Raw genomic sequence first — 14275 nt, 5'->3', positions numbered from 1 at the left:
ATATATATATATATATATATATATATATATATATATATATTGGCCTTTGTCTTAGCGCACTGCTGTTTTTTTTATTATTGTTAGAATTTTATTAAAGGGACACTGAACCCAAATTTTTTCTCTAGTGATTCAGATAAGCATGCAATTTTAAGCAACTTTCTAATTTACTCCTATTATCAAATTTGAATCACAAAAGAAAAATAATTGGGTTCAGTGTCCCTTTAACTGAAGCTTATTGGCATAGTAAACTAGGCATATCCTCCAGTTGGTCAGAAGTGAAATTCCCAGGAGTAATGGCTCATGGATTCTCACCACCATGAAAGAAATTAATTTATCATGTAAACATAGATTATATATATTTTTTGGCTGGATGGTTATGCCTTTTTCTTTGTTTGTTTGGTTTTACAGTGAAAAATAATTAAATCAAATTTGTTGTGTTTTTTTTGTTTTTTTTTAATTATTTTAAACGCTATTGATTTTTTTAAAATTGTATAGAAGTGTTTTATGCCAGGTTTACCATCAAATATTCAGACTAAAATCAGTTCTGTCTTTTTTTCTGTTGCTTTTGTATAGAGCCCATTACAATTTAAATGAGAATGTAGATGTTTTTATGTGAAAATATATAGCATAATGTTAACTATTTTTTTTTTAAAACTACTCAGTAATTATTTTAAAGAGAAATTAAAAAAAAAACCTAGACTTTCATGGCTTAGATAGAGCATGCAATTTTGGAACTTAGGTTATGCTGCAGGTATCGGAAGGAGAGTTGCTGCACATGCGCAAACAGGTCAGCACTGGAATGCAGTGAAAGATTTCAAAATGGTGGCACCAATGACTAGAGGGAGGCTGGAAATAACCTCAATACTATGCTTATTAAATGTATTTAATGTTTATTGTCCCTTTAAATCACATCATGGAGTCATCATCAATATTGAATGATTTATCTGTCATTTAGTATTTTATGTTTGGCTGCATTATCTTTTGCTTCTGTGACGGCCTTTGCAAGAACCTAAAAAAACAAAATCTGAGATACCTCTGTTTCTTTAGGTTTTTTTTTGGGGTGGATGACGACAAATCTGTTGTATCTGTAAATTTGAGTTTTTCCAATTGATTCAGGGGTTTCTCTAATTGACTGGAATTGCTTTAAAATAATAATTAAAAAAAACTCCAGCTGTTTTTTTTGATAATTATTTTTGTTCTCTAAAAGATTGGAATTTAAGCCAACTTCCTTGAAGTAATTCCTTCAAATGGTACGAAATAATGAAAACACTTTTATGCATTGTCAAGTACCCCAGAGTTAGTTACCTTCAATCACAGAAAGACTATTTTGTTTGTTTTTGTTGTTTAAATATTGATTTTTTTTTTTGGCTTTATACAGATGTCTGGTGGAATCTTCTCTCCTCTGGAAAATCTACATGTCCTAGATAAAGGCATTTGTCACCCACTGGCTTGTTTTTTGTGCCATGAACAATACGAGCATCCTTGCTTGTTGGACTGTTACCATAACTTCTGTGCAAGCTGCTTGCGAGGCCGGGCTATTGACAGTCGTCTCACCTGTCCTCTTTGTGGGTAAGAGAATATTGCACGACAGGTTCTGCCAGTACATTATTAGTTGGACGCTCAAAGTGTATGTTGATTGTTTTTGATTTTCCAGCTGCTCTTTAAACTGAGGATATTTTTTCACACCCATTTGTTGTCTTGTAAAAACAGCACCTTACAAAAATGGACAGTGGTGTTGCAATAATAATGTTCAAGAACACCTAGATCAGTGATTTGCAACCTTGTCATGTCATGGTTGTAAATGATGCTTGATAAGCCTGTCACATACCTACCAATATTTCAAAATTTGAAAGAGGGACACCCCTGCACTGTTGTCAGTCTGCCGCGGCACACCTGATGATCTCTCACGGCACACTAGTGTGCCACGGCACACTGGTTGAAAAACACTGACCTAGATTATATAGGATACATCACCACATTTCTTAAAAGGTAAATACTAAAGAGACTGTAAACGTAATGACTAACTACAATGCATTTTAATCATTGCAGCACGTTGATGCAAAATGTTAATTACCTCCTATCGAAAAGTAGAAAACCCGCTGTTTCAGTTACTGCGGTTTCACTTATCCATGGTGGACCACAGTCCATAATTCATTATTTAAATTGTGCGCCGTTCTGAGTAACGTGATAAAATCTCATGTGGTCCCACCTTTTTTTCAGCATATCTACTCTATTTACACTACCCAGCCATTAGTCACTTAGTTGTTGTCTCAGTTATCATATAAACTCTCATGATATTGCGGTGCTTGTGTTCAAGTAATCCTTATTTTGCTTAATTCACATAACTTTTATTATTAATTGTTATATTTTATTATTAGACCCAACAATAATGATATTTATTAAAATTCCTAGCTCAAAGTGTAAACTAAGACCTATATTATTAACTGTTATGAATTGTGCTAAAAAGCAGATACCAATGTTTCTGAAGCCGCAAATAATTCCCGAGGCACAGGAATGGAAGCCAAGTTTATCTCAAATGCTACAGATAGAAAAGTACCATTATTATATAATAAAGAGAATTGGACGATTATTATTTAATTAAATTCCACAAATAACTATTTATGTATTTGCATGAACACTACACAGAAGTCTATGGGGCAGATGACACATTTGATTGGCTGTACTATCTGCACACCCACCTGCTTGAGAATGGCAGCTAGCAATGCTAGATATGAGGTGCAATAGTATAATTATAGGGACATTCCAGCCAAAATTCGAATGCACATGGATGTATTTCAGTTTTGAATAATAGCATTTTTGTAATATAAAGGCACCAAAAGGCCTAGTACCATCAAAACAGGAATAAATACAACAAAGGCAAAAGGCTACTCACATACACATAGCACCAGATAGTGCTATTCAGGCAGGCTGGCAGCCTCTGGTGCTATGTGTCTGTGAGCAGCCTTTTGCCATCGTTGCATTTATTGCTGTGCCTCTGTGTTTTCTCTTTCCAGATAGTTTATATCATCAGGACCATGGCCATCCTACGACAGAGAGCTTCCTTATCTCCCCTAGGAGTGTATTTGGACTTTAATATAATTGTGTTGTTTATCTGTATGTTTGTTTTCCTTTTTGGTATATATTTGGTTTCTGAAGAGCTCCCCCTAGAGGAGACTTGTGTATGCACATTCCTCCTCCCCCCTTATTTTTGTTTTATATATATATATGTATAAATGTATTGGCAAAAATGCTTCTAATAAAAGTTATAGCTGTTTCAAAAGTATATTTAAGTATGCACCGTGCACCAGCATTTTAAGCACAGAACTTGCTCAGGAAGCCTAAGGTGCTTGTACCCTCTGGTAATGACTCAATTTGTTAATTGCTGACATGGCACAAGCCTCACTGGTGGTCTGAGCAGCTGCAGTATTTAAAATGCTGGCACACAGAGAATATGTATCTACTGTATGTTGCACGTGCAGAGAAAATGTTAACACTAAAACAGTGATAACTTACTAGAAGCAATTTGCTAATACATATATATTGTAAATATGTTTCTATTCAAAGATTTAATTTATCTATGTGCTTTTAAATTTTGACTTGAATGTCCCTTTAATCTATATATTTCTATACAAGGGGTCTTTTGCATCCATATGAAAATTGTCTTTGAATACATTGCAGTTATTTATTAAAGGGACACAAAAAGCTAAACACATTTTATAAACATAGTAATAAGTTTATTCTCTACATCCCTCTATTAGTGGGTGCCACCATATTGAAATCTAGCTTTTCTTCACATGTGCATTAACTCTCATTCAGAAACATGCCTGAGGTGAAACCTAGGTTACAAAATAGTGGCACCCATAGAAAGAGGGAGGTGCATGAATTGTTTTTAATGGGTGAGGCAATCACACAAGGCATCTATGTGCAGCCACCAATCAGCAGCTGCTGAGCCTATCTAGATATCAAGAGAATGAAGCAAATTAGATAATAGAAGTAAATTGCAAAGTTGTTTTAAAATTGCATGCTCTTTCTAAATCATGAAAGAAAAAAATGTGGGTTTCATGTCCCTTTAACTCCTGCAAAGGGCTTAAAACCATAGTAAAAAATACATACCCACTGTGTATCTGTGCTGTCCCTGGTGGAAAACAGCCAAAAGACTCTTAACCTAATAAAATAGTGTATTCTATTCTTGACCCTTTACAATAAAATTATATAACAAAAAAATAAGAAAATAAATAAAAATAAATAAATACAAAATAGATATATAGATAATGATTTATAGATTTATATAGATAGAAAGCAAAAGGGAAGAGTTAATTACAGCTTTTGACCAAATGGTGATAAGCATACATAATTTACGCCTTCAACTAAACAGGGATACAAATGAGGGTGAAAAACCAGCAGTGGAAGCCGGACATACTACAAAAAATCTATGCTGTATATTTTTAAGAAATGTAAATTGAGTCATGTTTGTTTTTGTTAATTAGACATGTATCCAGAAGGGTCCAGATGTGCTTGTATAAGCAAGTTAGATTTAGCAGGATATGTTTGTATGAAAACGGCATAGATCCCCCTCACTATCCCTGTCTATCCGTCACACACTCCTTGTGTCTGTCTGTCCGCCTCACACTCCTTCTGTCTGTCCCCCTTACCCTTTTGCTTCCATTCTCTATTTCTTTCCTAGACTACCTTTCCCTCTCTTATTTCCAAATACGTCAAAAAAACAGAGAAAGGTACAGACATCTATACAACGCAACACATTTTTTTACAAGGAGCTGGCAGTTCAAGGTTTGTTTATGACTCTCCTGCTGCTACAGCTTAAAGGGCCACTCAACCCAAAATCTTTCTTTCATGATTCAGATAGAGAATAGAAATTTAAACAACATTACAATTTACTTCCATAATTTATTTAGCTTCATTTTTTAAATATCCTTATTTGAATAAAAAGCAATGTACATGGTGAGCCAATCACATGATGCTTCTATATGCAGCAACCAATCATCAGCTAGTGAGCATATCTAGATATGCTTTTCATCAAAGAATATCAAGAGAATCAAACAAATTAGATAATATAAGTAAATTAGAAATATGTTTAACATTGCATTTTCTTTCTAATTCATAAAAGAAAAAATGTGAGTGGCATGTCCCTTTAAGAAGAATAATCAAATACAGAAGGAAAAAGGAGGCAGGTTAACCCCTTCATGCCTGGGGCAAGTGTCCTATGTAAACACTTGCTTGAAAAATGAAATCATGCGATTGCCGATGCGATCACGTAACATAGTAACATAGTAGATAAGGTTGAAAAAAGACTGTCCATCGAGTTCAACCTATACAAATCTAAAATACTTACAAAAAGCTCCAGTTAAGCTTAAATAACCCCATTAAAAGGTGACCCATTTTAATACTAGCAATCATATCCATGAATTTTGTTTATATACAGAAATTTATCCAGACTATTTTTAAATGTATCTATGGTATTGGCATTCACTACCTCCTTTGGTAATGAGTTCCACAATTTTATTGCTCTTACAGTGAAAAAACGTTTCCGTTGCAGGAGATTAAATCTCCTTTCCTCCAACCTTAAATTATGACCTCTTGACAGAAACATTTTTCTTGGAATAAACAGAGCTTCTGCCATCTCTGTATATGGGCCTTGAATATATTTATATAAAGTAATCATGTCACAGACCCAGTTTGGCTAGCCTCTCCTCATAGGTTAATTTCTCCAATCCCCTTATTAGCTTTGTGGCCCTTCTCTGAACTTTTTCTTGTTCTGCAATATCTTTTTTAGCAATCGGTCCCCAGAACTGCACTCCAAACTCAAGGTGAGGTTTTACCAGGGCTTTCGTTTTTCATGGGGGACTGCCTTACAATGCAAAGCACACAACCCAGTCCGATTTTTCTTAAAGCAGGAGGCTGCAGGACGCTGAATAACAAAGAACGTTCCATGCGGTCCTAAAGGCATTAAAGCCCATCGCTGTTAAGAGGGCATGGAACGTCCTAAGAGCGTTACGTGGTTAAAAATCAGGAGACTGGTAGGGCTGAGATTATAACCCTTTTTCCCTCAAAGTTTATATATATTCAGGGAGCTCTATAATTTGCAATGAGAGGGTTTGATGATATGACTTGGGATTTTCATTCACAATTAAAAATCTTAGAGGACATGAAACACAAATATTTTCTTTGATTCAGATAGAGCATGCAATTTTAAACAACTTTCAAATGTACTTTTATTACATTTGCTTTATTCTCTTGGTATCCTTTGTAGGATGCACTACTGGGAGCTAGCTGAACACAACATTGCTTGCTGTTTTGGACTCCTAAAAGAAAAAAAAATTGGTTTCATGCCCCTTTAATAAGAAGACAATCTGGTAAATTTGAAGCAATATATATATGTTGCAGATTTAATTTTATTGGGAAAATATGAAAATGCTAGTGTTGAATATTCTCAGGGTCTTGCTATCTAAAGAGTAAATATTAGATTTGTCATTTTATTGAGCTGCGGGGATAAAGGTCATACAGTCATTAAAGTTAAACACATCCTACTGTTCTTGTTGCATTGCTCTAATGCCTGAAATATAATATTGCTAATCACAATTGTTTTAGCATTGAACAGCTGCTGCAAAAGCGGTTTCTTCTTATAGCTCAGACAGAATGCAGGCCCAGGCACTCGAACTCAGGAGAGATAAGAGAGAAATAGAGTTGGCACCGTTCTTATATTTGTTGTTCTCTGTAGGTGACCTTGGTAATTAATGATCTCAAAATCTAAAATTAAAGGGACAGTAAAGTCAACATTTAACTTAAATGGACTGGATAGAGCATACATTTTAAATAATTTTCCAATTGACTTCTATTATCATTTTTTTCTTAGTTCTGTTGGTATTCTTTGCTAAAAAGTAATCCTAGGTGAGCTCAGGAGCGTGCACGTGTCTTTAGCCACCTGACAGCTGATTATATCAATGTTATACATAGTGGCCTCAGGGCCGGCTTTAATATTGACTGGACCCTGGGCGAAAATTTTCTTGCCCCCCCCCCCCCCATGCAATTTCGCTCTCCACCCCAACAACCCAAAAAACAACTATATAATTTTTTTTAATTATTAGCCCAGCAGTGGATTATCCACTGCTGAGCTAATCATTTAAAACAAAATAATAAATTGCAATATGTTAAACTAGACCTAAGCAGTACTAATAAGTAAATAAATATATAAATTCCTCCACTGTGGATTCATTTAATATTCTTTTGAATGTGATTCTGGTGTGAGGTTAGTTGGTTAAAGAGATTTAGGGCAGCCAACAGGAGCAAAGCAAGGTAAAGACTGAGGAGGAAGCATGGAGGTGCAGTATAAGTTTACTGACTGGAACAGCAGAACTACTATGGGAAGCTGTAAAATCTGAGACAGAGAGAAAACAAAAACTATAAAAATAAACCTTACATTAATGTGTGAAGTATCAGCATGACACTATACATCAGCCACAGCAGCACATGTCACTTCTTTGCTAGGAACAAGTTCCCTCTCACCTTGCACTAAACAATGCTGCATGGGGAGGGGTGTGTGTGCACTCACTTATTCTTCCCACTGACACCTTTCTACAAAGCACTGTTCCCCTAACAAACTTCAGTTAGTTGATCTGAGGGCCACAGCAGAAAGAGCAGGGCTAAGGGGACCAGCAGACTGGATGCTGTCTGTCCAAGGCTGCATGGATACAGTGTGAGATGAGTCACACAGCCTCAAGACTGAAGACAGCAGTGTATGCAGCATCACAGATGCTCAAATCCTCATGTGCTTGCCGCTCCAGCTTTCTGCTGCATGTGCCTACAGTCAGCCCTACCCAGAAACAATCCCCACCACCAGAGCAGTTACCTGGTAACAGTGGTAACCCCAGTATGAGCTTTTATGATGCAGTGGGAATGGCTGGATGCCGAGTTAGGGCTTTGCATTCAGTGCTGCACAGTGCACATCTAAAACAGCACATGGCAATAGCTTGGCATGTCACATGACACCGGCACAGTCTGGCACAGTTTTAAAAAACAAAATATATAAACAGAGTACTTTTGACTGTGACAGTATTAGGACTGAATGTGTGTGTTCCCCATGTCACATCAGCAGTCTGGTACGAACCATAAAAAAAAAAATTTTTTTTTTTTTTTAGGACTCTTGGGCCCCTCAACAGAAACTGGGCCCTGGGCAGCTGCCCCTTTTGCCCTGTGTTAAAGATGGCCCTGAGTGGCCTACATTACTGCTACATAATGCCACACACACTATAGCAGCAAAGTTTGCAACTATGTATAACAAGGGTATAAACATTGTTGCAAAACCTGCTGCCAGATGGCCATGGACTCATGCACACTCCTGAGCTCACCTAGGGTTACTCTTTAAAGTGAAAGTCAATTTAGATGAATCGGTGCCCGGTGTTTAATAATCCTATTAAAAACAAGGGCACTTTAATTCATCAAAAATTGACATTTCACTTGTTTTCCTAAAAAAACTTGCCTTTTAATCCTGACAGCCTCTGCAGCTCTTCCTCCGCCCGTTGCAAGCCCTCTTCGCAGGTCCAAAATAACAAATCCGGCTTCCTCCAATCATGGGGTTGCCTCAGGCCATGATTCCCCCGAGGGGGAAAGCTGTGATTGGAGGAAGCCGGATTCGTCATTTCTGACGTATGAAGAGGCTTCCGACGGCCGGAGGAATCGCTGGAGCGGCTGTCAGGATAACAAGGTAAGTTTTTGAAGAAAACTAGTGAAATGTCAATTTTGATGAATTAAAGTGCCCTTGTTTTTAATAGGATTATAAAAAAACTGGGCACTAATTCATCGAAATTGACCTTCACTTTAACAGCAGAATTGATAATACAAGTACATTGGAAAGATGTTTAAAATTTCACGTTCTTTCTGAATTCTGAATGTTAATTTTACTTTGGTGCCCCTTTAAAACCCACCTCTCTACTTTTATTATAATTTTTTTTTATGTTTTAATTTTTATGGAATAGGCAAATGTCTGAAGTACACTTATTTGTACATTGGTTTGATTCAGAAATAAGATTTACTCAGAATTAGACCATTTAGGATTGTGTTTGTACAAGATGCATCTATGCCACCCAATAGTTTCCATCTTTAGGGGACCAGGATGCTGAGAGCAGTGCTGTAGTAACCTGGAGTGAGGTCATGGTTGGATGTGAGTATGTCTGGGCTCGCATGGGACCAGTGAATGTGGGCTAAGGGACATGATTGTTGTACTGGGGCATGGCAAGGAATTTCTAAGTGGATTTCAGTGTTCTCCACAGAACATTTTGCCAGCCAGGTGGTGGTATGAAAAAGCTGGGTGGTGCAAAAAATTGTGGTTCTCCCACACTCCCTAGAGAGGCCAAAAATAACTATTCTGTAGGTTTTCTACAAAATGCTGCAAATAAATAGCTGGTATAGATAATTTGCAGCGTTGTGAAGAAAATGTATGTTACGGAATGTGCTTTTTGGCCTTTCTAGGGAGTGTGAGACAAGCACATTTTTTACACAAAAGCAAGAGGTGTTTGTTTTTCCTTTAAGTGTCTACGCTTCAACAAGATTAAATAACAATAGGTTAGGGGCCCTATGCTGCGGAAATGATTTTGAAGGTAGAGGGAGGGATAGGAAACTACACTATGGCAAAAAGGGGAATTAGAAGGGGGGGTGCCCAAACTAACAATCGTGGGGTGGGGGGAGGTAGGGGTCACCAATGCAATACAGAAAAAAAATAAAAATGAATGAATAAATGCAAATGCATATAAAGTGGGTACTGGCAGGCAGTGTCAGGGTTACACTTAGGAGCTACTTCTGTTCCGTTCCTATTGTTAAGTACTGTACCTTTTAAATGCCTCTTATCCACTTCCTCTCCCCTATAAAGTCCCAGCAGTCCTACAGGTCTTTGCTTGGTAATGAAAGTGTCTAACTTACTCTAAGCCATCACCAACAAACCTAAGGTTATACTCTTTGCTTTATCTACTGATTCTGAATAGCCTGCTACGCTATTACCTTCATACTGCACTGCAAGCCTGGTAATCCTCTCCAGTATCAGCTCATCTGCTCTACCGCATCCTCTCCGGACGGATCTACTAGATCATTCCGCGGTGACGTCACACGCCATCCAAACGGAACTAGCCGGCATTACTTTCAGCTGCTCACCGCAACGGAGCTCCAGAACCGCACTTGGAAGAAGCCCTTAAGCCTTTACAGGGTTCAACTCGGCCACTATCAGACAAAGTTATTTGCCTGACAGGCAGCTACCAGTACCTAAGATGGCTGCAACTAATGGGAGGGGGGTTAAGCAGCTGTTTTGGGGGGATCAGGGAGGTGGAAGGGTTGAGGAGGGATCACTACACGGCAGAAAATAATAATAATAATAAAAAAAAAACTGCATACTTGCAGTGGGGGGGGGGGGGGTGAGGTAGGGATCAGGGTGTAGGAGGTGTCAGGTGGGAGGGTGATCTCTACTCTGCATCAAAAATTAAAGTGCATATAAGGAATTTACTCAGTACCCTATGATGGCATATTGGTAAGTGTATTTTTATTATTGACCACTAGGTGTCACTATGAGCGTACTGTAGTATTGGTATATATAATATATGGTCTGGTAATAGGTATTACTTGTTGGTGTATCAAGGTGTATTTAACCCCTTAACGACCAACGTCATACCCTGTAATGCCTTAAGGCACTTACACAGGTGTAATTGCACTGCATGATTAAGGGTGGTTAACCCGAAACGTTGCATGTTTAGCTGATGACTTTGATGTTCCAATAAAAGTCTTATTCACAATCCTGGTGTTGTGGAATATTTTGGACTTTGATAACTTTGGGGTGTCTGCAGTAACCCCCTCATACGTGCACAGAACAAAGTGGTGAGGTGCTGTGTCTATTTGTGATTGCATGAGATCTGTGCATATCCTAAAAGGGCTCATTAAGTATAAATAGTTTGCGTAAAAAAATGTTTGAAAATTGCTTGCAAATATGTTAAAATAATTTAAAAAAAATGAGCAAAATGACTTACATAGCCATGCTGTCTGGAGTAGTCTGATCCACCCCCCTTATCAGTGTTCAGCTTCAGAAACAAAGGCATTGTATTTCTCAGCTGCTTATTTGCTTCTAGACATGCTCCAGCATATGAGTGTGTACTGCTGCATTCTACTAAACAAAGATAGATATAGATACAAGCCATAGAAGGAATTGTGTGGGGGTAGTTAGAGCTGTACAATTTGGAAACTTAAAAGAAAGGGTTCATGGCAAGGCACTGCAGTTTAAATTTGCAGGTAAAGTAATTCAGGAACATATTATATTTTGTCTCTATCCAAACTTGTGTTAGGTCACTGCCAGGAATTTCAACTTAGGTGCACTTCTGCAATTAGCAGCATTCTAAGTGACAAAAAGCAATGGCAAAGCCATGCATGTCTGCTATTTCTGAACAAAGGGGATCACAGAAAAGCTTTTACAACCATTTGTCATATGACTGCAGTAGTTATGTGTAAATAATTTCAATGAAAAACCCAAAGTTTGCAAAAAAAAAAATAACTAACTTTTTCTCCAACATTGGTGTGTCCGGTCCACGGCGTCATCCTTACTTGTGGGATATTCTCTTCCCCAACAGGAAATGGCAAAGAGTCCCAGCAAAGCTGGTCACATGATCCCTCCTAGGCTCCGCCCACCCCAGTCATTCTCTTTGCCGTTGCACAGGCAACATCTCCACGGAGATGGTTAAGAGTTTTTTTGGTGTTTAAATGTAGTTTTTATTCTTCTATCAAGTGTTTGTTATTTTAAAATAGTGCTGGTATGTACTATTTACTCTGAAACAGAAAAGGATGAAGATTTCTGTTTGTAAGAGGAAGATGATTTTAGCAGACAGTAACTAAAATCGATTGCTGTTTCCACATAGGACTGTTGAGATGAAGTAACTTCAGTTGGGGGAAACAGTTAGCAGACTTTTCTGCTTAAGGTATGACTAGCCATATTTCTAACAAGACTGTGTAATGCTGGAAGGCTGTCATTTCCCCTCATGGGGACCGGTAAGCCATTTTCTTAGTCAAACAAACAGAATAAAGGGCTTAATATGGGCTAAAAAACTGGTAGACATTTTTATGGGCTAAATCGATTGCTTTATTTGGGCATATTATTATTATTATTATCGGTTATTTGTAGAGCGCCAACAGATTCCGCAGCGCTATTAACAAAGGCGGAGTACAAAAAAAACAGTTATAGGGATCAAATGGGTAGAGGGCCCTGCCAAGAGTTGCACTGTTGTAGTCAGCTCTTGAGAAGGTGATCAACAAACAGCTGGACTCTTAAGCTTACATGCTAGGGGATTCAGGGGATAGCAATGGAGGAGAGGAACTGGTATAAAGTAAGGTTAGCATAGGTTGTATGCATCCCTAAACAGTAGAGTCTTTAGGGAGCACTTGAAGCTTTTAAAACTAGAAGAGAGTCTTGTGGAGCGAGGCAGAGAGTTCCACAAGATGGGAGCCAGTCTGGAGAAGTCCTGTAAAAGGGAGTGTGATGAGGTGACAAGAGAGGAGGAGAGTAGGAGGTCTTGAGCAGAGCGAAGGGGACGGGAAGGAGAGTATCTGGAGACAAGAGCTGAGATATAGGGGGGAGCAGTGCAGTTGAGGGCTTTGTATGTCAGAGTGAGAATTTTGTGTTTGATCCTAGAGGCAAGAGGAAGCCAGTGAAGAGATTGGCAGAGAGGTGCAGCAGATGAAGAGCGACTTGTAAGGAAGATGAGTCTGGCAGAGGTATTCATTAAGGATTGTAAAGGAGCTAGGCGGTAGGTGGGGAGACCAGAGAGGACAGAGTTGCAGTAATCGAGGCGGGAGAGGATGAGAGAGTTGATTAAAATCTTAGTTGTGTCTTGTGTAAGGAAGTGTCTAATTTTAGAGATGTTTTTAAGGTGGAAGCGGCAGGCTTTAGCCAAAGACTGAATGTGAGGAGTGAAAGAAAGATCTGAGTCAAATGTGACCCCGAGACATCGGGCATGTGGGGTAGGGGTAATGATGGAGTTATCGACAGTTATAGAGAGATTGGGGGTGGAGAGTTTTGAAGAAGGGGGGAAAATAAGGAGCTCAGTTTTGGAGAGATTTAACTTGAGGTAATGAGAGGACATCCAGTTGGAGATGTGAGAAAGACAGTTAGTGACACGGGTTAGCAAGGAAGGAGAAAGGTCTGGTGCAGAGAAGTAGATTTGGGTGTCATCGGCATACAAATGATATTGTAAACCATGGGACTTTATTAGGGAACCTAGTGATGACGTGTAGATTGAGAAGAGAAGGGGACCGAGGACAGAGCCTTGCGGTACTCCGACAGAAAGTGGTGATGGGGCAGAGGAGGCCCCAGAGAAGGCTACACTAAAGGTACGGTTTGACAGGTAGGAAGAGAGCCACGAGAGGGCTGTGTCACATATGCCGAAGGATTGGAGGGTTTGGAGCAAGAGAGGGTGGTCAACAGTGTCAAAGGCTGCGGACAGATCAAGGAGAATAAGCAGAGAGAAGTGGCCTTTTGATTTTGCTGTAAGTAGGTCGTTGGTAACCTTAACAATTGCTGTTTCTGTGGAGTGATGGGGACGAAATCCAGATTGCAATGGGTCAAGGAGGGAGTTTATTGTAAGGAAATGGGAAAGGCGTGCATAAGCTAGTTTTTCGAGAAGCTTTGATACAAGAGGGAGGAGGGAAATAGGGCGGTAGTTGGATGGGGAGGTAGGATCAAGGGAAGGTTTTTTGAGGATAGGTGTGACTAGTGCATGTTTCAGCGATGAGGTAAATATACCGGTGCTGAAGGAGAGGTTGAAAGTGTGTGTGAGTATAGGGGTAAGGGTGGCAGAGAGGGAGGGGAGTAGCTGTGAGGGGATAGGGTCAAGGGGACAGGTAGTGAGGTGAGAGCGCAGTATAAGTGCCGAAACTTCTTCCTCAGTAACAGGGGAGAATGAGCTAAGTTTAAGGTTATGTGGGTTGTGGTTGATTGAGAGCATTTGAGGGGGTGAGGGAATGGAATTATGTTGAGAGCTGATTTAATTTCTGATGGAGTTGATTTTGTTATTGAAGTGGTTGGCAAAGTCTTGAGCTGACAGAGAAGTTGTATTAGGAGGTGGGGGAGGGCGGAGAAGAGTATTGAAAGTGGAGAACAAACGTTTTGGGTTTGAAGAAAGATTAGAGATAAGAGTAGAGAAGTAGTGTTGCTTATGGAAATTAAGGGCAGAGTAGTAGGAGTTCAAGATAAATTTGTAGTGTTGAAAATCAGCTGAACTCCTAGATTTTCTCCAGT

At 39.0% G+C, this 14275-nt stretch overlaps 1 protein-coding gene across 1 annotated transcript in view; it reads left to right on the top strand.

Annotated features, from left to right (window-relative positions):
• Window positions 1-1378: 1378 nt before the first annotated feature.
• RNF207 (ring finger protein 207) overlaps window positions 1379-14275 on the top strand; it is a 350080-nt gene continuing 337183 nt past the window's right edge. The window contains exon 1 of the mRNA XM_053690396.1: window positions 1379-1569. Within this exon, the coding sequence (XP_053546371.1) occupies window positions 1379-1569 (191 nt within the window). The remainder of the gene's footprint in view (window positions 1570-14275) is intronic.

This window comes from Bombina bombina, chromosome 8, assembly GCF_027579735.1.
Source record: "Bombina bombina isolate aBomBom1 chromosome 8, aBomBom1.pri, whole genome shotgun sequence".
NCBI classification, from domain to species: Eukaryota; Metazoa; Chordata; class Amphibia; order Anura; family Bombinatoridae; genus Bombina; species Bombina bombina.
Note: the sequence above shows the minus strand (reverse complement) of the source record. Positions and strands in the feature narration are given on the sequence as shown.